This window comes from Notechis scutatus, chromosome 3, assembly GCF_049901735.1.
Source record: "Notechis scutatus isolate UNSWTSFEM ecotype Mainland chromosome 3, rNotScu1.2, whole genome shotgun sequence".
Classification (NCBI taxonomy): Eukaryota; Metazoa; Chordata; class Lepidosauria; order Squamata; family Elapidae; genus Notechis; species Notechis scutatus.
The window spans coordinates 35,346,725-35,372,569 of record NC_142011.1 but is presented as its reverse complement, the minus strand read 5'-3'; the positions used below and the strand labels follow the sequence as shown (position 1 = coordinate 35,372,569).

At 37.2% G+C, this 25,845-nt stretch overlaps 1 protein-coding gene across 1 annotated transcript in view; it reads right to left on the bottom strand.

The window, feature by feature from the left end:
• Positions 1 to 1,237: 1,237 nt before the first annotated feature.
• The window catches only part of LOC113423691 (fer-1-like protein 4), a 56,402-nt gene continuing 31,794 nt past the window's right edge, over positions 1,238 to 25,845 (bottom strand). Inside the window, exons 25-45 of the mRNA XM_026685206.2 lie at positions 24,606 to 24,740; positions 23,290 to 23,463; positions 22,225 to 22,341; positions 20,377 to 20,538; positions 18,503 to 18,671; positions 18,023 to 18,192; positions 16,780 to 16,911; positions 15,401 to 15,440; positions 14,741 to 14,847; positions 14,101 to 14,232; positions 12,248 to 12,358; positions 11,576 to 11,703; positions 10,764 to 10,934; positions 10,413 to 10,567; positions 8,882 to 9,060; positions 8,271 to 8,356; positions 7,509 to 7,607; positions 5,412 to 5,653; positions 4,057 to 4,340; positions 3,028 to 3,128; positions 1,238 to 2,171 (exon numbers count right to left, since the gene is read on the bottom strand). Coding sequence (XP_026540991.1) covers positions 1,991 to 2,171; positions 3,028 to 3,128; positions 4,057 to 4,340; positions 5,412 to 5,653; positions 7,509 to 7,607; positions 8,271 to 8,356; positions 8,882 to 9,060; positions 10,413 to 10,567; positions 10,764 to 10,934; positions 11,576 to 11,703; positions 12,248 to 12,358; positions 14,101 to 14,232; positions 14,741 to 14,847; positions 15,401 to 15,440; positions 16,780 to 16,911; positions 18,023 to 18,192; positions 18,503 to 18,671; positions 20,377 to 20,538; positions 22,225 to 22,341; positions 23,290 to 23,463; positions 24,606 to 24,740 — 3,075 coding nt within the window. The 3' untranslated portion in view covers positions 1,238 to 1,990. The remainder of the gene's footprint in view (positions 2,172 to 3,027; positions 3,129 to 4,056; positions 4,341 to 5,411; positions 5,654 to 7,508; positions 7,608 to 8,270; positions 8,357 to 8,881; positions 9,061 to 10,412; positions 10,568 to 10,763; positions 10,935 to 11,575; positions 11,704 to 12,247; positions 12,359 to 14,100; positions 14,233 to 14,740; positions 14,848 to 15,400; positions 15,441 to 16,779; positions 16,912 to 18,022; positions 18,193 to 18,502; positions 18,672 to 20,376; positions 20,539 to 22,224; positions 22,342 to 23,289; positions 23,464 to 24,605; positions 24,741 to 25,845) is intronic.

Here is a 25,845-nt window from a genome sequence, read left to right as displayed (position 1 = left end):
CTATTTGTATCATATATACATATGGCAGACAATCGAAGGTACCAAGGATCATGTAACTTTGGTTCAGCACCGGACTTTCCAAATATTCAAAACCAAAGATATCGCCCACTGAACTCCAAGTAGATATCTAGTACTATTTGCAATCTGTTTATTGAAATGAATTTTGTGTTCGTATCTGTTCAAATAACTTCATTTAGTGCAGTACTAAATGCATACATATTACTTACGACACACTTCAGCTCAAACTACTGTATTTTGACACATATTTAAGAGCCAATTGGTCCTTTGGAAAAGAAAGATTAGTCAATAACATGATTTGCAAAGCAATCTGAGTTTCTAAAAGTTTGATGTTGACAGCTATAAATTGATTTTAATACCTTATTTTTTAAAAAATTGTGCAGTCTTGCATTGCATAGATTCCCCCCATCTCCCCTATTTCAGTACACAAACACACATGCGCTCTGTCTAGTGCAACAAAAATCTGCAGCAAAATACAATGCGCTCATTTCATATCATTGTTTATCAAACTGCACCGGTTGCCTATAAGCTTTCGGATGCTATTCTAGCTGCCAACTATCTCTTATAAGACTCTTCATGGCAAAGTCCCTGGGACAACCTGCCTTTAATTATCTCTGCTCAGCCCAGGAGCTCCAGCTGAGTGGACGGACGCATTTGAAGTCTAGACCAGTGGTTTGGCAGAAGGCTAATTACCCAGAAAAAGGACCAAGGTGAAAGTAGAGAACTTCCCTGGAGCCTAGAACAAATGATGGGGGATAATTTCTCCAGTCTTTTGGTTATAAAACCAATGCTTTATATTTGGCCATGTCGACCATAGAAGCCATTTCATGAATGGACAACCCACAGACTTTGTATTATGAAAGCACATTTGCCCAAATATCCAAAGCTCATACAAGTTTGCAGGTTCTTTTGCTTAATAGACCCTAAGGTACTGAAAAATTATATAACTTTTAACTATCTTTCTGTTTGAGAATTTCTTATGTAGATGAATGTGGATTGGTATTCTAGCAATCTAAAGTGCTCTGATCCACAAACAGCAGTAACATCTCTACCTCTCTCAAACTGGATGCTGTATTATTAGCTATTTAGCAGGCATGGTTGGAGAGAGAAAATCACTATTCCTGATTATCTACAAAGGATGGTATCGGACCTGCGCAGCTTTTGTACACTTCCATGACAAAACTCATAAAGGATTTGGTACACTTAATACTTCTAAAAATTCAACTAAATCTTAATAGTTTTTTTATGTCCTCAGTGCACCAAAATAGCATTATATTCAGCATGGTACAACATAACCCAAGATATAGCAAGTATAGGAGGAAACAGAGGTATAAATATAATGAAGTTGACCAAATCATTTTCTAAAGTTTTCCCCTATGATTAAAATTGGTCTACTTGCATGGTACAGTTCATAGTCTATTTTCCTATGTACTGTTATATAAACACAAAATACTAACAGTGACAAGTGATAATTTTTCCATAAATAAAGTGCATCCCACTACTGCCTTATCACCTTGTGCTGTATAATATTGGAATTTTTATAGCATGTGTTTTGACTAATTAACATTCATTTTCCCACAGACATTTGATCTGGGAACACAAACAGCACCAACATAAAACTGTTAAGTCTTCTTTGTATGACTAATTTTTAGTGCTTCTGCACCTCCTCTGCTTTCTTTTATTTTATCCATAAAGTCCACAGAGTCTATTTTTCAGTGAAGTTTTATCTTCAGAACTATTATTGACAGGTGAAAACTTATTTCAGAGACTGTTATGAATCCTACACATGAGCAGCTTGTCTGCTCAGCTAGAGGTAATATTTCTTCCCAGTGCAGATTCCTTTTCAAAACGCTGTACAGACAATTAGGCAGCTTTATTCTATGTTCTTTAAGACCTTTGATAGAAAGACACTGTTGTCTTCCTTCTGTTTCTTTTATTAAATCCCAATATGCTGGAGAGGAAGAGTAACTCTTTAGCCATTTATTATCTTCTCACTGATGTATCCAGGCATTGTGTAAAGAATAAGAACCAAGAATATGGTCACAATTGCAATGATCAACAGTCCAATGATGTACTTCTTGTACCGTTTCCAAATGAAGAAGATGAATGTTTTCATGGGGTTCACAAACCAGTTGAAGGATGTTTTGGGACGACTGGAGGAGAAAGAAGGGGAGGGAGAAGAAAGTATATTTTAGATGGATGGGGTGGGGAAAGCTAAGGAAGAAAATCAAATGCTAAAATTTAAAATACACAAACCATATGCCCTATTTTTGATGTAAGATGAGTGACTATATAAATGTTTGAAAGAAATAAATTTGACTCCCCCTGACTATATAGATGCTTGGGTTCATAAGGAGGCCCATTCTCAAAGTTCTCTGGGTTCATCTTCCTATATTCTTTAAAGCAGGGGTCTCCAACCTTGGCAACTTTAAGCCTGGAGGACTTCAACTCCCAGAATTCCCCAGCCAGCTTTGCTTCCCAGAATTCTGGGAGTTGAAGTCCTCCAGGCTTAAAGTTGCCAAGGTTGAAGACCCCTGCTTTAAAGGAAGCCCAGAAGCAGAACACGACAACTGTATCATTCTGTTGCCAGCAGCAAGTGATATTCAGAGAAAAATTGCTTCTCATTCTGGAGACAGGATACAGTCATCACAAGTATACAATATTCTTTGCTTCAGCCCCACAATCTGAAAAGCAAAAGATCTTCCAAACCATGTTGCCAGTTTTTTATCTGAATATGTTCCAATTCAATTACTGTATTCTATTTAATTAGAAACATAAAGAGGCAATTTTATCAGTATGATAATTTTGGATCTAAATTTATTTTTGGTAAACTTTGGTTCTCTTTCCCGTACTGCTTTCCAGCTATCTGGACCAGGAAATGATAGTATTAAAATATAAAAAAATAAAGTATATTTTATACCAATAAATGGTATCAATGGTACTATTTTGAGTGGGAGAGCAAGATTGGGGTATTTGTATGATAATCTGCAAACATTTATCAGCACTTACTTGGGTTTTTCCAAGGGTTCTGGCTCCTTTCTCCCCAGACCAACTGGGTTTTTTTCAGCTTCCTCTATAGTCAACAACTGAAATTCAGCTTCTACTTTTCCCTGGAAAAAAAGCATACTTTGAAATAGCAGCTGATGTTTTCAAGTGTTTGCTTATTAAAGGAAATACAATGCAAATGCAATGAACCAAAACTTTTCTTCAAGAAACTCCATTTCCACAATGATTGAAAGCAAATTCAACCTAAAATTAATCAAATCAAATTAATTGCAAAGAGTAAAAATCCATGTCTGTAGAATCAATCATCAGAGAAACGGGAGAAGTCTGTTGATAGTCCTTAAGAATAACTGCTCTGATACCTAGAAAATGTGGTCTTTTCAATGTGGTCTTTTCTGACAATGTAGGAGGCACCCATTGTTTTATGTTATGCGTTTTATGTTATGCGTGACAACATACCCCCCTTTAAACACATTTCCTAACAACATAAAGATACTTCCACTGTGCTCAGAGTAGTGCAGATCCCATTTAATTCTAGATTGGGAAGCTTTTCTCATCAGGAAGCTTTTCTGATTATGAAGTTCATCTTTTCACATTTCCTTTTCCCTGGAGATTGGTTTGTTTTTCCCCTTGATGCAAAACGCATTGGCATCAGCCCTTTGAAACTTTTTATTTTTAAATTCTTCTTTTTCTCGGTCAGGTTTTGGTTTAATATTGATAGCTGCCACAAATATACAAGTTCCAAAGTATAGTCTGATGAAATTCAGAGCTTTTTCTAGTATCTGGAAACTGAAGATGGATTCAGCCTGGTGTCTTTCTATAAAAGGCAATTCCATAAGGAAGCATCACAATTGTCAGAAAACTATGGTTTTCCGACTTCAGCTCAGATAAAGAAGGAAGTAGAGATAAGAAGATCAGGAAAACAGACATATTTTTAAGGAATGGGAACCCTAAAATAAAAGTTGGGTTTGTGCCTGCATATTTACTCCTTAGCCTTTCAAGGCACCACTTCAATATTGCTGCATGTTTTCTTACAGTTAAGATGAAGATGTTCCCACTAGGATCTGAAAACTCAACATCTTCTGGCTTAACGGATCTCCTCCATTTCTTCTTCTTCTTTTTCTTCTGCTTAGCCTCCCTCTCTTCCCTTTCAATGTCTTCCTGACTTTTCAATTTAATGAAGGGCCACCACCCTTTCATTCGTTTGTTTCGGAAGATAGAAAACCGTGGCATGGCCTTTTCCTTGGCCATCTTGATAGTGCACTGCTCTGAACTCTTGGCAGCTCTCACCATATCATTCAGCTTTAACTCAATGGCTCCTAGAAAGATGCAAAAAAGAGAATTTCAGGCACTCACCCACTTAGATAATATAATATATAATATGTGCAATAATTTCAAAACTGGTAAGAATTGGGTTTCTTTTTTTAATTTACTGGGAATTATATTAATTTTGGTCACAGTTAGCATGGCAGCAAATCTTGATAGCCCTTTTATCAATGGTTAAATAATAAAAATGGAAGTTAGAAACAGGGAAGCAAAATAAAGAAGATATGTTAAAAGAGATGAGTAAATATTATGACTAGTATGTTGAATATTACTATTTAATATTGTAGAATTAATAAGTGGAATATTACTATTTTAAATACTGTAGAATTAATATTAATGTAACAAATGATGTTGCAATTTTGATTATTATTTGTACCCAGACAACACACTGTTCAACTGAAGATGGAATTATTATATTAAAAATCAATTTTTTTAAAAAAAAAAATCTTGATAGCCTGAAACATAATTTCAGAAATCGCAATATGACTGGATCTTAACGTCATCTTGTTGAATCCTGCTGAAATTGTGGTCATAAATCAAGGAGCACCTGCAAATAAATGTTACTGATAGCCAAACAGACTCGATCAATGCTTCTGAACTCATAAAATCACCCTGGCGTTAATCTAGACCTCATATTGTAATATCTTGGTAACCACTGGGTGCTGCTGTATATTCATTTTTCTCCTTCACTGCTTCACCAATGATACAGATTTTGTATCTATAAATAGGTAAGGTGACTTTTCGCTGCATATAGCTCCAAAAAACATCCAAAATTGAACAGGGAGAAGAGGCACTTGCCAAATTGGCCCTGGCATTGTGGACATGTCCTGTGAATAATAGTCTGGGAACTGAAATAGTTATTTCCCCTGTTTCTGGCTCTATCTTTATTTCATATTAACTACCTTAATAGAAGAACAGAACAATTTTAAGTAGAAGATCAAGTTCAGATAATTGGGAGAGAAATTATAGGTGACCTTTTTCTCCTAGTATTTTCTCCTATTTGTGCCATGCATGCATGCACTAAAACAAACTAACATTCCAATTCTGTACTTTTAAAAGAATACCTAGGAAATCATTTGCCGAAATCCTGTCGTAGTCCCAGACTTGAAAGACCAGGACGGCTGGTTCACGGAATTCCGACTCCTCCAGAGAAAAAATAGAATCCTTCTTTTTGTAAGTTATCTCTTTCTCCGTTGGAAGGTAATCAAAGCGGAAGACAAACCTCCAGTTGAAGTTGCCTTCCCCAGTCAAGGAATTAAAATGAACATCTGTTTCTTGCTTGTCTTTCTCCAGTCCTTTGATCCAGCTGCAGGAGAACTTTTCATTAGCATGTAGCATCATCTTAACATAAGGACGATTCAGAATACAGGTAGTCCTCAACTTAATGATAATTCAAAGTTACAACAGCACTGAAAAAAGTGACTTATGACCATTTTTGACACTTATGACCTTTGTAGCAGCCCCATGATCATGTGATCAAAATTCAGATGCTTGGCAACTGGTTCATCTTTATGACCCTTGCTGTGTCCTAAGGTCACGTGATCAACTTTTGCAATCTTCTGAGAAGTAAAGTAAATGGGGAAGCCAGATTCACTTAACAACTATGCTAATAACTTATCGACTGCAGTGATTCACTTAACAACTGTGGCAAGAAAGGCCGTAAAAGGGGGCAAAACTCACTGAAGAAATGTCTCACATAAAAATGGAAATTCTAGGCTCAATTGTAATCGTAAGTTGAGGACTACCTGTGCATCCTAAATAAGGTAACAGTGGAGGAAGGAATGGACATTTGCTCATTCAAGCCCCAAAGTTATATGTCCAAGCTGCACACCCCCTGGCCTCCATCACATTGAAAAAGTCCACTTTTTTATATAAATCCTCGATTTACAGCCATTTTGTTATAATGACACTGAAAAAAAGTGAATTATGACCGGTTTTCACACTAAAACTGTTGCAGCATCTCCATGGTCACATGATCAACATTCAGGTGCTTAGCAACTGGCATGTATTCATGATAGTTGCACTGCCCTGGGGTCATGTGATTTGTAACTTTCCCAGCTGGCTTCCGACAAGCAGAGGCATTGAGGAAGCTGGATGCACGGAACAACCGCATGATTTCTTGAACAATTGCGGTAATTCTCTTAACAACTGTGGCAAAATGGTCATAAAATGGGGTATAATTCACTTAACAACTGCCTTGCTTAACAATGGAAATTTGGGGCTCCACTGTGGTTGTAAGCCGAGGATTACCTACATAGGATATACAGTATATTTTTATATGCAAGCTTGAAAAAAAGCAGCAGCAGCATTATTTAGGTGGCCCAAGCCAAAGTCTATATCAGTAGAGTAATATTTGCTGCAAATTTATTTATTTATTTACTTACTTATTTAAAAAAAATTACATTGTCGCCTATTCGCACATGGCAACTCACGGCAGCTTACACGAATATAGAAACATTGTATATAAAAACTAAAACTAATAGAAGAAAATAATCAAATAATCAAATAATAGCCCACACACACACACACACACACACACACACACACACACAATGGCGACAACACATCACACAAGTCATTTAATGTGCTCCACCCCACTCTGGGTTCCCTAGCCTGCTGGCAGAACCAGATCTTCAGCGTTTTCCTAAAGAGTGTTAGAGTTGGGGCCAGTCTAATTTCTGGGAGAATGATATTCCAGAGAGAGGGAGCCACCACAGAGAAGGCCCTTCTTCTGGGTCCCACCAGGTGTATCTCCTGCAACATTCCTTGCTCCCCTGCTCTAGTGGATCAGGTAGATGTGACTGGCAAGAGACAGTCCCTCAGATAAACTGTTAAATTGGTTAACTCCCAAATAGCAAGAAAAAATCCACAAAATCCACAGAGAATTTCAAGTCACAAATCTTTACCCAGTGCACAATATACCCAACAAATTCTATAATGATAAAATAAGTAGACTAGAAAGTTCATATCATACAAAATGCTGTTTCTTTAAAAAACCAAAAGTAACCATGTAGCAGGAGAAATTTGTATCAAGTTAATTATGAATTAACCTTCCACACACAAATACAATCTATTAAAATCCAATTCACACATTTAATGAAACAGAAAGGATGGCCCAGGGGCAGATTTCTGGTTGTTTTAACCTATCCCAGCAAATGCACCTTTTGACATATATGTCACTGGAAATTTCTCCTGTTATTGGATTGACATCATCAAGAATCACATCATCTGTATTCCAGATAATGACACGTAGTTCATAACTGGGAAAGAAGAAGAAAAAACCAAAGACAATAATGATTTTCTTGCAAATCCTGAGTAATTTGTTGGTTGATCTGTTAATTAATTGCAAAGATGCATACAAGATGGCTGGCAGTGAAGCCCCTTGCCAGGGGCCTTGGCATAAAAAGACTTCTTTGATAAACAAACCCTTTTGTTTCTCAAAGTAATTGCAGATTCTCTGCATTTGGTTTAATGCTAAAATAGCATGCATTCAATGTGATTTCCATGGTTTCCATATTAGAATTACAGATTCTTTTCATATACTGTTGAGTTAATCTAAATTTAGATTAACCCGTTAGTCACTCCATTAATTCTGAGGCAAGATACAGCTGCATATTCCTCTTGCTTTATTATACATATATTACTTTCCATTCTTAACAGCATAATACCCACAAGTGTGCACTTTTCCACTTGAAAAGGCATCCAGATGAAATTACCATTTTCCAGAATTTTAAATGCACTTTTCACTCATATGCAACGTGATGCAATTTGCAGTTGGAAAGTAGATAAAAGGGTAGATGCTTGCAGCATCTGAGAATTTCAAGTCACAAATCTTTACCCAGTGCACAGTATACCCAACAAATTCTATAATGATAAAATAAGTATTGATTCAGATTCCTGTTCATGGAGGAATTCCTCCCTACCTGATTGGGAGTCGTGGTTTGATGTTGACAGGTGGTGGTGCAGGGACATCATTTGGAAACATGTCAATCCACATGTGGAGAGAACCCTGGAGAAACAAGAACAACAAAAAGTCACTTGACAATGTTCTCTCCTTTGTTGGTCAATAGCCTAAGTTGCTTGGTATTTATTCCATGCATCTGTGTTTTTACTCTGCAACTTTGGAATTGTGGTGTGAAGAGTGATTAAGACAATGAGCTGTCAAATAGATAGCAAGATTGGGGAGGAAAAACCAGGAAGAAGAAAATGGCAAATCATATTTATAATTATGCATATACTATTATATTTGTAAAGTCGTCAGGAACTGAGCTTGACCTGGCCAGAGTAACTGTATCATCCCATATTGCTATGATTGTGCTTAGAGCAGCCTTCTGTCATCAGAAGATTATTATGAGAGTTGAAATCCCATAACACAAGGTATATGTTAGAAAGGACCTCGCTAGACAGCAGGCCATGCATGTGTTCCTACAAATATTTTGCAGGCTATAGCTGCTACGTTACAGATACATATGCAAATGTTGAATGCAAAATATAACAGTGCTAGAGTATGTATAAATCAACTTTCTGCTTTTACCTGGAGAATACCAGGGTTATCTGGATTGTAAAGGGTTCGAACTTCCACGTGTTCTGGTACTAATTTGCATCCATACTCAGGCATTTCATCCCAGTGTTGAAGAACATGCAAAGCCTTGTGCTCATCATAGGCAGACCAGGTTTCGTCATTGTTGTCTTTGTTGTCTTTTGCCAAGGCTTCTGAAATATAACAAAATACAGATCCCAATAAGCACTTCTTCAAGTCTGGATTCAATTCAGTAATTAATGTGATACGTGATATTTCTAATCATGCACTCATTTTCAATTTCTAATTATGTCTCCATAGTAGTGCCACTGAATTTGGAAAAATATCCTAGTTAGTGGGAGTTGATATTTTAACATTTTCCCGCTGAAAGAGTTAGAATGTGGGATACAACTCTCTCTCTGTGTCTCTGTCTCTGTCTCTCTCTCTGTCTGTCTGTCTCTCTCTCTCTCTCTCTCTCTCTCACACACACACACACACATCTACATATATTTAGATACATAAACATATCCAAATATATACATATTATACATATATGTGAGTGGGTGAGTTTTCAGACAAAAAGAGGTTCAACTGATTTGGGGATAGTTTGAAATAAATTTAGGATAGTACTCTAAGGCTTTCTAGGAAAAATAGGTACATGAATCATAATACGTGATAAGTGTTGTAAGCATGACTGTGTTTGCTTAAAACAGCTTAACAAATAAAGCTAATGTAATGCTCAACTTATGATCGCAACTGAGACCAGAACGTCTGTCACTAAGCAGCATGGTCATTAACCAAGTCTTGCTCAATTTTATCACTTTTATACTGTGGTCACTAAGCAAATCCTGATTCCCCCATTGATTTTCTTGTCAGAAACCCTCTGAGAACATTGCAAATGGCAATCACATGATCCTGGGATGTTGCAATCATCAAAAATACATGCCTGAATTTTGATGACATGACTATGGGGGTGCTACAATAGTCATACATACAAGGCCTGGTCATAAATCCTTTTTTCAGTACCATCATATTTTCAAATGGTCATTAAACAAATGGGTCTACATCAAGGACTACCTGTAAAACTCTCTGAATTTACACAGTAATACAGAAAAGAAGCTAAACCAAATCCTCAGACAAACAGTTTTGTGGCTCTGGATGATGTCTGAAGCAGATATAATCTCTCAGTTGAAACTTAGCTTTACTTAATTAAGGAAGATCACTTACTTAAATTCCCCAAAGAAAGTGACAAAACGTGACAAAATTAAAGATAGATATCGATATATAGATATGCCTTCTGCAGCAGAATAAGTTGGGAGCAAGTAGAAATGGAGCATGGTCCCAATTAGAAAAGATGAAGGTATTAGTTGAAGTCAAATACTTCTTGAGGTCACTAGGCAATGGAAATCAGTTCTAGCTATTACAAAGACTTCAAATTAAGATTCTGCATAAATAATCAGGATTACGTGAAAAAGAATGTTCAGCTTTGGAAATAAGTATCCAGCACTGTTGAAATAAAAATTGTATCAGAGGTATGTACCATTACCTTCAGGAAGAGCTTCAGGGGGAATTTTAAAAATCTTGTTATTTACTTTGACTTCCTCTGCCCTGTATTCAGCTGATGGGAGTGCGTTCTTCTTGCATAAACTTTCCAAGATATGCGTGGGTTTGAAAGCATCGCGCCATATATTGTAGCCTTCTCTGTAGCAAATGATTAGATATGGTAAGTTGCATTTTAACAAGTTTAGATCAGATATAAAACTGGTTTATTAGTGCTGGCATTGCTATAGGGCAGAAAGCATTGGGTCTTCAGCTCTGTTGACAAAGCTACAGAATACTAATAAAATGAGAGAGAGATTCAGCCAGTCACCTTGTCACCTGCTCCTATGATACATACGTGTCATATTGTGAGGCCACTCCACAATTGGCTCTGTGATTACTGTAGAATCGGTTCTCCAAGTCAATTTTGGTCTCCCCAATTAAATCATCAGATCCAATCAAATCATGGTCAAATATTGATATAGTGAGTTCCGATTCTATAGGAAAGGATATCGAAAGCTCCAGTACTCTAAAGATGAGAGAGAAAGAAAAACGATATCATTGGGAGACAGCAAGTAAAGACACAATATAACAAAATAGCTTCTGTACAACATTGTTTTATTGCTTGCTATAGCAGCATTTCCTTTAACTTGTATTTATGAACATAAATGCTGAAATAAAGGGCATACTGACTGGATGCCTCCATTGGCAGATTAAGACTCTTCTTTCATTTTAAAGTTCCTGGTCCACCTTCTTTCTTTATCTCTTATGGCCAGGTAAGTATCAGGCCCTTGCCATTGTTTTACTTTTTACTAGCAATTTGCTTTCTTTTACTCCTATTTTCATGAGCATATTAGCCAGATATAACCTCAGATTCCCTCTTTCTGTGCTGAAAGGTTGTTTCCATCTAGTTCATTGGTCATGTCAGTATCCATCCTTGGAATACTTCAACTTTCTCATTTCTCTACGTTACCAGTCCTACATAAAGTTCCACTATCAGCCCTAAAGAATCCACACACATAAACTTAGCTGATGCTATGAACGCATATTCTTGTATTTTTATGCCTATGACAAAAGGGTACATTCTTCTGAAGTAAAGAAAATCTTCTGGTAAGACAAGAATCAATTTAGAGAAGATGTAACTGATGTAAGATAAAAACATATCCTTACTCTCCAAAAACTGGATTGAGCTGTTTTGGGATATATCGATCCTTGGTGTCTTTTTGTTGTTGGCCAATCTTTACCACAAGATAAGGATCTGCTTTGCCATTGGGATCTGCTGGTGTCAAATTAGTTGCCTAAAGAAACAGCAACATGTGATATGGTGACAGAATACAAAAGCACAGGATAAAAAAAATTCTACATATTGGTGTGGAATCAATATAATGGAATTTCATGTGATTTGTGGTAAACCTATATCTTCCTATCTGAAAAAAGACTTAAATAGCTTACAAGTGAATTTTTCCTAATGCAATTGCCTTGGAGAGTTCATGGTTTATAAACAACACCTTCTATATTTAAGACTCCTATATTTTCCCAATCCTGGGTCTATTTTCCTAACAGGAAAACAATCTTCAAGGGAGGGGCAATAACATCACTAGAAATTCTTCATTTGAAAATACCCAACCTGACAATGTTAAAAAAATTTGTAATAATATTTTACTTTTCAATTTATGAAAGAATGGCTCTTAAGAGCATAATAAATAAGTAATGACCAGGACTGAAATAATTACAGAATCTCTGTTATTTCAATAATAGAAATTGTGCTTTGGAAATCAAGTGTACCTCAAGAAAGATTAGAATCCTAAATCAGAATTCTATATATGAAGTCAAAATACTTACCTTAACAATATAAATTCTGACAAGAACCTTGATGGGTCTATTTCTGGGGATGCCTTGGGAGATCTTATGTTCTGGACCTGCCTCTTCAGCTCGATAAACATAGAATGAACCCTGCAGTAGAGGGAGTTGAGAAGAATGTGCTATTTATGTATTTTTTTCTAGTAATTTATATTTTGAAAAACCCTATTGCTGAGAAGAAGCTATTCACTTCTCATAGCAGAATATATCTGACTTTTAATCAATTCATATTTATTTATTCAATAGGGATATCACCTGACTCCAACCCAGTTTCAACAATTCACAGTGGAACAAGCAACAATATAAGCAAATATAAAAGTGCAAAATTCTTACAATATACTGTAGCAATCCAAACAATGCAAATATAAATATCCATCCTGCCCCAAGGCCAGGATAACTAGCCAGTTTTCAAGACCTTCTAGAACAGGGGTCCCCAACCTTTTGGACTTCAGGGACCACCAAATTCATAATTTTAAATCCCATGGACCATTAATATGAATTTTGATTGATGGTGGCTTGCTGACGTTTTCCCAGGGTCTCTGCAGAAAGCAGCAGAGACCCTGGGAAAATCCACCAAAAAATCTGCAGGAAAATTCCCCACCCCGTTTTCCTACTGATCGATCATTCTTTATTTGGGATCTCCAGTTCCATTCTCAGGGAGAGAGAGAGAGAGACAGACAGACTGACTGACTGACTTTTGGCTTCATGCAAGGAAAGCAGCAGAAGAAGCAGAAGTCTTTCTTTCTCTCCCCCAAACTCCACCAGAAATGATCATTGCCAGTGCAGCCTCTTGGAGCAGGAGGCCTTGCAGTATCCCAAAGACTCATTTCTGGTGGAGTTTGGGGGAGAAAAAGAAAGACTTTTGCTGCTTTCCTTGCGTGCAGCCAAAAGCAGAAGAAGGAAGAAGTGGAAAGAAGCAGCCTGGTGGCCAGGCCAGGCGCGTGGGGAAAGTGGGGCAAGTTCCCCCCCCTGCCCTTTCCCCCCTTCCCTCACTACCTTGTGTTGTTTGCAATGCAAGTGATACAAGACTTGTGTTCCCACGGGCCATGTGGGCGGTGCAGCCTTGTGTTCCTGTGCAGCCTGGATTAATTGCTTTGGGGGGTGCTTCGGAGGTGACATTTCTCTGCGGACCACCAAAATGTTCTCGTGGACCATCAGTGATCCCTGGCCCACTGGTTGGTGACCACTGTTCTAGAACATCATTTACCATACAGATCGCAGAAGGAACCTCATTTCAGAGCTCAGAGAACACACACTTCCTGAAATATGGCACTATATGTCCATTCTGCCAGTTCATACCAGATTGGTAGAAACTGTGGAAGGCAGGCAATAGCTTTACAGTTAATAATCCAAGACCTTGAATCACAATCAAAAGCACACTGGGAACCGCTGCAGCTCATGGAGCAAAGATCCTATGGCAAGCCTATCATATTCTGAAACAGTTGAAGCTTTGGAATGAATTTCCTGCAATAATAGATTGTATTACAATAGACTTTCTTTCAGATTAGCAGTCATATTCCCAAATTAGGATTTGGATCCAATTTTTACCTACTGCAAAAAAAAGGTCATGGTTTGTTAAAAAAAAATAATAATCTCCAGACTGTAGCATCAGGAAGCTGGCTTAAGAACTATGGAAAGCACATAGCAAAGGTGATCACTCCATTAAAGTCAGTGAGGCTTGCATTTTATAAAGGAATGAGTAAGACTGAATTGTGACTGATGGATGACCCCTTCTGCCAAACAAATTTAGTATTAATAGGAATAAATTCACTGCCATTATTACTGTGGGAACAAAATCAAATGGTATTAATAAATATGATTCAAAAGATTCCTACCTTGTATTTCCCAACAAATTTTTCTTCCTCATTCCCATCTTCATCTTCATTAGCTTTTCCACGATGAAGTGGAAAAATACATAACCAGTCCTCAAAATTGTCAAACTCATTCTCTAGTTCTGAACCATAAATCTGGAATAAAAATGTGCACTATGGTAATTGAACATAACTCGGATTAGAAAAGAATAGAAAACTTAATGCAATGAAAGAAAATTTTTGTAATGACAGATTGTGTTTGATTTTTTTTTTTTTTGCTGCTGTTCCTTATCCTGTTCCTTTTTATGTTATGCCCTGTTCCTATTGTGTTCAAAATTAATGTTACCAGTCAGAGCTATAGGTAGTAATTCTATTTCAACAGATACAGGTGATATAGATAATACTATAAAAGACTAGGCATTGTTCTGTCCCAAAAAATACAAACAACTCCCCTTAAATAACTTTCTGCAGTTCTTGGAACTCTTTCTGATCACTATTGACTGAAAACTGGCAGTAGGTTTTCTGACATTTTGAGAGAGAAAACATGAAAGTATAGCACAAATTCTCTCCATGTGAAAAAACTAGAACTGCTTCAGTAAATATACTAAATTTATCTAAATTTGTAAGTGATTTCAATCCATTTTTTTTTTTTACAAAGGCTTACTTTTAATGTTGCTATAAGTTTCCTTTTTGGACGAACTGGCTCTGCTTCAACAACTATTTCATCTTCTACATCCTCATCAAGAGAAGCAGCATTCAGGTTCCCTCCATCTATAGAAGATACCGAGAAATTAAAGGGGTGTTCTTCTCAGTTCACAGTGTTAGGTGCTGGCTGCAATGATTCTGAGTAGTCAGGTAAAGTTAATGACTTAATTTACTTTTGGGTTTTCTTTACTACATCCATTTTACTTCTATTTACAATGGTGATCTCTTCCAACTATCAACGAGCAAAACTCACCCACCCAATTTTATTTACGGCACAATGATTCGGCCACATTTCTCTCTTTTTTTTTTCAGAGACAATTAAATGTTGGCACAGCAAGAATCTGTTTGTATAGTCAGAATCAGACAACACCACAACTACATGGCACTTTAGAGAAAGCAGAAACTTTGGGATAGTGATCTGAGTTTGTAAGGGATCAGCCACTGATTTGGTGTTGTGTTACAATATCTGTTCATTCTATTGATATGCACAAAGACAGTGTTGGTTTCTTTCCGGTAAAACTGAACCTTTGAATAGGTAATAATCTGGAGAAAGGTGTAATTTAACACATTGGGAAGAAACGGAGTTAAGGAATGCTGCTCTATAGCACGACTAGCTCACCTGCGTCATTTGCATCATCCTCTTCTTCATCACTAAGAGACTGCAAAAGAGAATGGTCTTTAACTGAGTTATAACAGATGTCAATCAGACTTACCATTCTACAATCTTAATAAATTCCTTACAGTTTTCTAATATTGAAGACTTCTTACAGTTTTTTAATGTGACAGTACAGTAAATGCTAGGAATTAATAAATACTGCACTTGAAACATTATTTAATAACCTATCATAGATAAGGATACTCAGCACTCCTTTTCTTTTCTCTTCCTCTAATTTTAAATTATTTTTGTGTGACAGCCTTTTCTTCTTACCTGTTCTATAGAGTTCTTACTATGAGTAACAGGACAAAATTTTCATAGAACTTGAAAAAATGCTGCAGTGCAGTCCTATACAGTAATTGAGTCACACTAAGAATGAATCCTAGGTTTATTGATAAGAGATTGCAGCCTATTTCTAACTGGAAAATCAGTTAATGCATTGAAGAACAAAGACAGAAGCATGGGAATGGTAAAAAGAAAACTCATAATCTAGTTCAGGGGTCGCCAACCTTTTGGACTTCAGGGACCACCAAATTCATAATTTTAAATCCCGCGGACCATTAATAAGAGAGAGAGAGAGAGAGAGAGAGAGAGAGAGAGAGAGAGAGAGAGAGAGAGAGAGAGAGACTGACTGACTTTTGGCTTCATTCAAGGAAAGCAGCAGAAGCAGCAGAAGTCTTTCTTTCTCTCCCCCAAACTCCACCAGAAATAATCATTGCCAGTGCAGCCTCTTGGAGCAAGGAGGCCTTGCAGTATCCCAAAGACTCATTTCTGGTGGAGTTTGGGGGAGAGAAAGAAAGACTTTTTGCTGCTTTCCTTGCGTGCAGCCAAAAGCAGAAGAAGGAAGAAGTGGAAAGAAGCAGCCCAGTGGCCAGGCCAGGCGCATGGGGCAAGTGGGGCGAGTTCCCCCCCTCTGCCCTTTCCCCCCTCCCCTCACTACCTTGTGTCGTTCGCAATGCAAATGACACAAGCCTTGTGTTCCCACGGGCCATGTGGGCGGCACAGCCTTGTGTTCCTGCGCAGCCTGGATTATTTGCTTTGGGGGGTGCTTTGGAGGTGACATTTCTCTGCGGACCACCAAAATTTTCTTGTGGACCACTAGTGGTCCCCGGCCCACTGGTTGGTGACCACTGATCTAGATTAAATCAACATGAACACTGCCCCCCTATTTTACCTATAAAATCAGACCTATTTAGCAGATTTTACTGTTTAAACAGCCCCTTACCTTCTAGTATCCTAACTTCACACTTTATAATCAATAAGTTAAAAGGGACCGGTTATCCAATTCAGTCCCATATCTGATTATAATACAATATAAATTATCCTGTAAGGTCCATGATTACCTGTTTATTTAATTCCTTTAATGATTCATAGTACTTGGACCACCAATCCAGTTCTTCCTTCTCAGGCTTTTCCTCCTCAAATTCTTCCTCTTTCGGTACCAATTTATCAATAGGGATTTTTTTCAGTGGTGCCTGAATATAAATGATATAAAATTCCATCCATGATATGGAAATGTAGAACAATCTTGTTGAACCTCTCCAACGCCTGCTAGAAGATTACTTCATAAAATCCATATACCAGTCCTGAATCCTGAAATTATCTCATCATTACTGTCAAGGTAAGAAAGTTATTAAGAAAGTGGTCAACCTGCAGCTCCAAAAGGTCCTGAATGGAAGTAGATTATCTGGACCTCTTTCAAACTAGGATTGCACAATACTGAGAGATTTTTATTGTGCTTGCTAATGACTTCTGGTGGGCTCAGAATAGGGATAGTGCATTCACCCTAGTCCTTCTTGATCAGCATGGAGGGGTTGGAGGGTGGGGGTATTTTCTAGATTGGTTCTTCCTCCAGGGCTGGGTCTAGTCAGTGTTGGTGGGAGAAAGTGGTTTAGCTCAAAACCCCTGCTTTGCTCTAATCTCTACCCTCTCCGGTTTAATATGGTGTGCATATTAGATAATAAAGCTATTGAGGGGAGTGATCTTTAGGCATGGGGTGCAGTATCTTAGCATGCTGATAACACTTAATTGTAGATCATGGCTCCAATCATCCAAGTGAAGCAGTTTGGAGGTCTTGGGGATCTGATAGGAAAGAACAGATTTTAGTTCCACCATTCCAAGAACAAGTAGCTGTGAATGTGGGGCCCTAGGGAGATAAATTTATCCTTGAATCTGGGTGGGGTTGCACCACCTCAGCTGGATTCATGCTGCAATCTGGAGGTCCTTTGCACCACTTTGCTTGTGTGCTACTTGCACTTGTTCCTGGATCTGGCAGGGGGAGGTTCCTGATCACTGTCACTCAAAAGTGTTTTGGAAGTGACCCAGCTGAATTCATGCCTAAGGCAGAATTAGAACTCATAGTTTCCTGATTTCTAGACTGGTGCCTTAAACCCAAAATGGTTCTTAAAATATTTTAAGTTCCTTTTTATTTGTTTGCTTTCATGCATTTCTCATTTATATTTCCTTCTTTGCCATTTAATTGGTGCCATCATATCAATATTTTTTCTGAAACATCCATGTATGTATTATACAACCAACATTACAGAATCTCTTGTTAGAGTAAACCTGAAACATTGCTGCACTCACCTTGACAAGCTTGAGGGGGTTAGCTTTGCTTCCTAGGTCTCCGGCAACTGCACCAATATTTATTACTGTCTGCCCAGCAGCTGCACCAATATTTATTACGCTCTGTCCAGCAGTTGCCCCAAAGTTCATCACTTTTTTGGAGATATTTGGTTTATCTGATGCTTTCCTTTCTGAAATAAAATATATTAACCACATATTTAATGTAAATACATTCTAGGTGTGACTCGTCAATACATTCCCTTATATGGCAAAGATAATTTACAAAGCAGATGCTTTGTATCTTATATCCCAATGCATTATACCAGGGGTGTAACTCACATTGTCATCATGTGACGTATCGTGACTTTTCCCCTTCGCTAAAATGGGGGTGAGCGTGGCCAGTGCGTGACGCATCTGGTCCACAGGCCATGAGTTTGACACTTCTGTATTATACTCTAGTTCATTTCATTGGATAATGTCCTAAAAACTCTAAAAACTCACTCTTGGGAGGGTTATCTGTTTCCTCTTCCATCTCATCTACTTCTTTAGGAGCAAATTTCATAATATGAGACACTATGTGAGTTCCCACGAGGACAGAGCGTCCAAAGGCTCTCTTCTCCACCACAAAGATACTGAGAGGTGGATGTAAGTACACCTGTTCTGGAAGTTCCTATTAAAAAAAGTCAACCAAATGAATTTCAGAACAATTCATAATATTTCTAAGGTAAATAGATTATTGTGATGATTCACTGAATTTCCAGTGTTACAATAGCAGAAATAGATGTTTCTTTTCTTGATCAGTTATCCAGTAATTCAATATGCAAATTGCCACCAACCATTTCCACTGAAACTCAGCTGTATAGGATTCTCAATGTTTATAAAAGGAAGAAAACAATATTTAACGAAAAGATATGCATGTGAATGCTATAAAAGATAATGGTCCTTCCTGTAATGGCAATGTGAAAGACCATTGTCATTTTGAGGAGTTTAGTGACATATTTTGTCTTTTCCTTTTTATTGAGAAAAGACTAGAAGTTTAGAGCTCATTCTGAGCTAACCTTGACTATGTATCAGAATGGTCAAACAAATGGCAACTTCAAATCTCAACAAATAAATGCTCTGTCTTACATATTGGCAAAAAAAAGCAGAAAATAAAATACAGGCTGAATAGTCAAGACCTTGTTGATGATCCAAACTCTGTCAAGGATCTTGGAGTACTCATCTCTAATGATCTAAGTGCTAGAGCCCACTGTAACTACATAGCCAAAAAGGCATTAAGAGTTGTTAACCTAATCCTACATAGCTTTTTCTCTGGTAATATCACACTACTAACTAGAGCATACAAAACATTTGCTAGACCAATACTCAAATATAGCTCATCAGTCTGGAACCCACATTACGTATCTGATATTAGCACAGTTGAGAAAGTCCAGAAATATTTCACAAGAAGAGTTCTCCACTCCTCAACTCGTTGTAGAATACCTTATGCCACCAGACTTGAAATTCTAGACCTAGAAAACCTTGAATTACGCTGCCTTTGGTCTGATCTAAGTATGGTATATAAAATCATACATTGCAATGACTTACCTGTCAATGAATACTTCAGCTTCAACCATAACAAGAGCACACAATAGATACAAACTCAAGGTTAACCGCACCAAACTTGATTGCAGGAAATACAACTTCAGCAACAGATTAGTCAATGTCTGGAATACTCTGCCTGACTGTGGTTTCTTCCCCAAACCCCAAAACTTTAACCTTAGACTGTCTACTATTGACCTCATCCCTTTCCTAAAAGGTCTGTAGGGAGCGTGCATAAGCGCACCAACGTGCCTACTGTCTCTGTCCTATTGTTTCTTTTATTTTTGTTATATGTACCCATTTCATGTTTTCATAACTATGTGTATACTTACACCTATTATCTTGTAAGCGATTGGCAAATCAAAATAAATAAATAAAAAAACTGCTCCCTTTTTTTTTTACTCTTGTTTACTGAATAAAGGAGAAGAGGCAATTTTGTAGCTTCAAAGCTTTTCTCACTGTGAAAGTTTTATACTTTCGATTCCCATTCTAGAGTTATGAGTCACCCATCAAGATAAGGTCTTGGAATCTATGACCATAGCAGCTTGTAAGAGATTTGGGTATCATTTGGCTTTTTAAATCTGTTTGCTTGAGCTAATAATGAAACTTAAAATCACTTTATTTGTTTGCATGTTCATTGTTTCTGGAACCAAAATAATCCATTCCCTGGGCACCTGATCATTGTCCTGACACTCAGCAAAACATTTCCTAGATCATATTTGTACAACTCTAGCTTGATCGGTTCTATTACAATTACCTTAACTTTTGGGATCTACCTCCCCATTATCACTTACCACATTAACAAATTTAACAAGTTCACTGAAATTGGGGTTCTCTTTGTAAGTTGTGACCACTTCTGATTCCACTTTCTTTCCAGCACATTCAATTATCACCTGAGGGTGGTCAACCTCAAATAGGTTCACACGTTTCAGATCTCTCAGGCCCCAAAACAATATCTAAGAGAGAGGCAAATAAATGTCTTAGGTCAGAACAAGGCCAAGCATTCGCCTTCTCTCAAAAGACCCCCAGCTTCAAATCCCACTGAATTGCGTCACACTGAATTGTACGACAGATTAGCAAACTGTTCTCTGCCGATAGTATAAAGCAGTTTAAATTAATGTGGGTTAATGTTCATATTGAAGATTTTGATTTAGAATAATGTAAAGTTCATAAATCTATATTGTACATAAATAATGTGAAGTTCATAGATTTACTAAATCTAATAGGTTTAGTAAATCTATTACTAAAACTCTTGGGTCTGTTCGATGCTTTGTAACTTTTAATTCAGAAAAACTGTGCAACAATTTTTAAATCAATATACTTCAAATAAGCTAACTTACAGAATGCATTCAAAATCTGGGATCCATGACTCCCGAGGGATTGAAATTTGGCAAACTTCTCATGCCACCACCTTCCAGTACACTTCCCAGAAACTCATATGTTGTGTGGTGCAAGGAAAGATGGGAAGGGCCTTGCCACCACCTTCTTTCCTGCCTCCCTCTGGGGCAAGCAGCCATTGGCTACTTTGGAATCGAGGCTGAAATTTGAAATATCTTAATGGTGGTAGTTAATGAAGGAAGAATGAGGAAGTGAATCCAATGCCTGCTGGCAAAGTAGGATTGGCTGAGGGGCCTAGCAGTTGATGGGTGAACCCTCTTCCACCCTGGAGGGAGGGCTCTTGGGCACATGCCAGAATGTTTTACTCACTCCCTTTGCTCCCTTTCTCCCCAGCAAAGAGGCAGGCAGTTCTGCGAGGTGGAGTGGGGGGGGGGGGGAGGAAGAAGGGGGAAAGGGGAAATGGCACAAACCTATTGTCAACTCATAAAATATTTCTCTGGTCTTTTTAGAGTTGCCAACAGAAAGGGAGGGGGGAGCAGTGCAGCAGCTTACAAAACCGAAACTGCATTCCATAAATGTTTTGAAAGATAGTAACTAGGTGACCGAAGTTTCTGCCACACAAAATTCTAACTGGAGAGCATGATAGATGACTCTTGGCTATAGATGTGCCCCATTGGAGAATATGAATTATGATACACCCAGGGGGTGGGTGGAAAACCAGGGTCAAGGGTGACAATTAATTATGTGTCTCAGAGTCGGCTACACTCAGGCAGTGCTGGCATGTTAACTCCCAATAAATCCTTTTTAAGTTTTGGAAGTTTGGCTCAAGACTCATGATTTAAATGGGGGTAACTGCTGGAATCCTGACACCTATATTATATTTGGGAAGAAGAATGACCCAATGTGTCATGGGTTGTATATTAATTCTACAATTTCAGAGAAATAGCTCAGTTTGGGCCACTTCTCTCCAGAGAATCACTTTTTAATTCTCAAAACTCAATGAAAAATTGTTGAACAGGTACCGGTATATTAATTTATAGCTTCATACTTTCTTAATCTAATTTCAGTATAAATAGACTTAGCTACAACAAAAGGCTTGCTATCACCCATATAATACGTTTGCCATTATTTCAGCACATGGATAATGATATTTATTTATTTAGACATAGAGCACATGGATAACTGAAAAAGGTATTTGTTAATACTTACAAATTATTTTATTTTTCGTTCCCCTATCTGGCTAGTCAATTTAAATTACATTCAATAATTATTTTCATGGAATATCTGTTGGAAAATATTTTTACCTCTATGCGAAATTCTTTAAGGATTGGGCGGATTCCTTCAGGAATAATGAATCGTCCGGCACGGGGATCCCCCAAATACTCTGGCTCTTTGGGGTCTACATCATTAGGAACAGATGGCTAGAAAATAAATAAAGTTCAAAGCAATTAAAAAAGTACTCTGTGAGCATGTATAAATAAGATTATTGCCAAAAGATTTATGCAAGCCCAATCCTATAGCCTCCTTACTTTCCATGACCTATCAAATAAATGAGAGGGTTTTTTAAATTAATGAAAGTTTTTCAAGTTAATAAGCTATAGCGTTTTCAGAAATAATAATCAAAGTTTCATCGTTCTTATGTCACAGAGAACTATGATTACCTAAAGCTTCCTTGATTTATTTGCTAATTTAAACAAAGAGAGGAATGATGAAACTGTATTGGTATAAAAAATCTCATACATATTTTATTAGTAAGAAATGCAGTCATTGAAGCATAATATTTATACGATAATTGCTATCAAAATCAGTTATCTTTCAAAAAATGGAACTATCACATGATATTTCTGGAAGTGATAGTTTCTTACCCAGAAATATTTCCTCATGGTACACTGTTGTGTCTAAGAAAGAAAAATTAATGCAAGTTTCTGCATTCACTCACTATTTGAGTGAGTGAATTTTACAGATTATAGATTATAAACTAACTTTTAAATCTTAATCACAGCCTCCCATAAAAGACCTTCACCACAGCACTACAGTATCCTGCTACAAAATGAAAAGCTATTCTATTAAAAAAATATGATAGATGTAGGTCTACTTGTTATGCTGAATGTTATGCTAGAAGTATATTGTACATTACTGAAGATGCATCTAGTCTCTAGCAGGGATATTTTCAACCTATTCATCTGTTCAGCAAACTCTAGATTTAATGAACTAATGAGTAGGAATAGTGTCCACTAAATCAAAATGTACATTAAATGGCTAATTGGGTTTTAAAAATGTACAAAATGAATAGATTTTGTTCATTACATCCAAAGCTTGTTAATTGAGGTTCAGGAAATCAATATTTACAAATCAGGTGATGGACTTACCTCTAAGTAACCACTATAATCCAGTTCAATCAGCTCAAATACAGCAATTAATTCTCCAGCTGATTTATGGCCCTTATAAATATCAAAAAATTGGAGAGAAGGTTTGCTGTAAGGCTCATCTACCAGCTTCACCTGTGGGATAACAAAGGCTCGACCAAGGAAGTCTGGTGAACCCTATAGAAAAAAGCAAACATCAAATCAGTATTATACATGCACATTATTTTGGGATCATTAATTACAATTTTTGCTAGGGTGGTGTTCAGTACAAGAATATTCTACATCTGTGTTTCTCAATCTCAACAACTATAAGATGTGCAAACTTCGATTCCTAGGCTGGCTAGGGAATTCTGGGAGTTGAAATGTACATGTCTTAAAATTGTTGAAATTGAAAAACACAGTTCTTATGGAATTTATAAGCAAAGGCATTTAGAAGCAAAGGAATCTGATACTGTTAGGGATAGAATACTGTCGTCAGAGTAAAATGCCCTTGCATGTTTTGGTAGTAAGCTTTAGTGATTAACATGATTAAAAACATTAGAGAACAATATTCTTCACTTCCATAGAGAGGGGCAAAAGCTAAAAATATGGGAATGAGAACAATGGAAGAGATCTTGAACTGAAATTGCACTGAGAAATTGAAACTGGACTGCCATCTGTCAAAAATGGTGTAGGGTCTGCTTGGACGGGAGGGTTGGACTACAAAGTCCATTAACTCTGTTAATCTGTTAAAAAAAACAACCTTCCAGCTCCAGTTAATACTGCAAAACATTTATAGCATTTCCTCCTACATCACAGTTGAGCCAGAAATTATCTGACTTGTCTGCCAAAAAGATCTAAAGTACACATCCTGGATATGCAGGATGAAGGATCAGCCCTAGATTGATGCAAATGTCATGTGTACAGATTCTCTTAGTCCTGTAGTTTTCTTCAATCAATCTAAGTCACCTGGAAATGACCAAAATCAAAGTTTTTTAAAGATACCAACCTACCAGTGGGTCACTAGGTGGTGGCTCAAGAAAAAATATCCCCAACACAACCTCTTAGGTTATGAAGTTTTCAGAGATGATTGCCAATGAATCTTCTAAACTCTTTGTATGAGTTTAAGACAAATCTGTTTATCTAGGTACTTCATTAAACCGGTGGTGTTAGACTTTCTGATTCAGTTCAATATTGTTCTCTAATGTTTTTAATCATGTTTTTCAACTGAAATATCACTTGAATTAATTGTAAACTTTTGAAAATTATTCCCTGTTTTGGAATGTCCTTTTAGCAATAAGAAGCATATTCAAAGGTTTAGAAAGAAAAAGTACTCTTACAAATTTATTGTAGTCAAAAATATTGACAATAGCTATTGGAGTCTCTGTCTTCAAGTCCTCCTTCTTTCCATCAATTACAAGCTGATCATACAGAAGTAATTCATTCCACATTGGGCTGAGTGTTTCTTCCAATACCTGAATTAACAAATATTGAAGTTATTGACAGTGATAGAATGGAGCTGATGAGTGCTGTTCATCACTCTATGGCCCAATTGCCCAGACATACACTCTATTCTGGTAGTCTGATAAGTTCACGCTGGAACAATAACAAATAAATAGCTTTTCCTACAGTTTCTGTTTGTAAGAAAAGCATCATGGTATCTTATCTGAAAAAGCAGAGATAATCTGTTGATGGATCATACTCCAGAGGAAAATAAAGGAAGACAACAGCCTGTCAACTTGAGATATTGCCAATCAATGACACTGACACTCCCCATAGCTATTTATATCTAATCTAGATATAGTAAAATATAAAATGATGTACAGTATGTCTTATCTCCAGCATTTTTTTTAGAACTTGGAAGCAATCTGAAGCATCTATGACAAAACATTTACACTATGGTAGTGATATTTCTGCTCTCTAAAACCTCAAAAAGTTGAAGGTCATCGGTGATTGTCTTCATAGCTGGCAACCTTGAACCACTAAGAACATCTTATTGCTCCCTCAGATCTAAGCCAATAGGAGAGTGCAAAAATGTATTGATTCAATCTCCTGCCTTCCACCTATGCCTTTAATTTATTACATTTAAAGAAAGAAGGAAAGAAAGAAAAACTATTTAAACATTGGAAATTACAAAACCTAAGGCCTCTGACCTATATTTAAAAGACCTGCAGAGCCTAGCAGCTGAAATTCTATGAGAATGGAGTAGAGGGGAACTTATATACTGGATCTAAGGGCAGAAAGACATTTCACATTGCCCCTAATATGAAAATATCTTACCCACAAATTCTGCAGAATTTCAGTGTTTTTAAGAGGAATCACTTTCAATGCAATCCAGATACAATGCAGTTGATCTGAAAATAGGTTGGCTCAGCTGCAGATGTGGCTTATTTGGATTGCATGGATTTAGAGCTGATTTTGAAGTGATGCAAACATCACATATGGAAATGTCCTAGGTTTAAGCTGTGACAAAGAAGAGCATAGCCTTTTCTTCGCTCTCTTTTTCACTAATGTTCATTCTCAATTGATTTATTTCTGCCAGAAGGAAAAAAATAACATCTGTCTTTCCCCTTTTCCCTT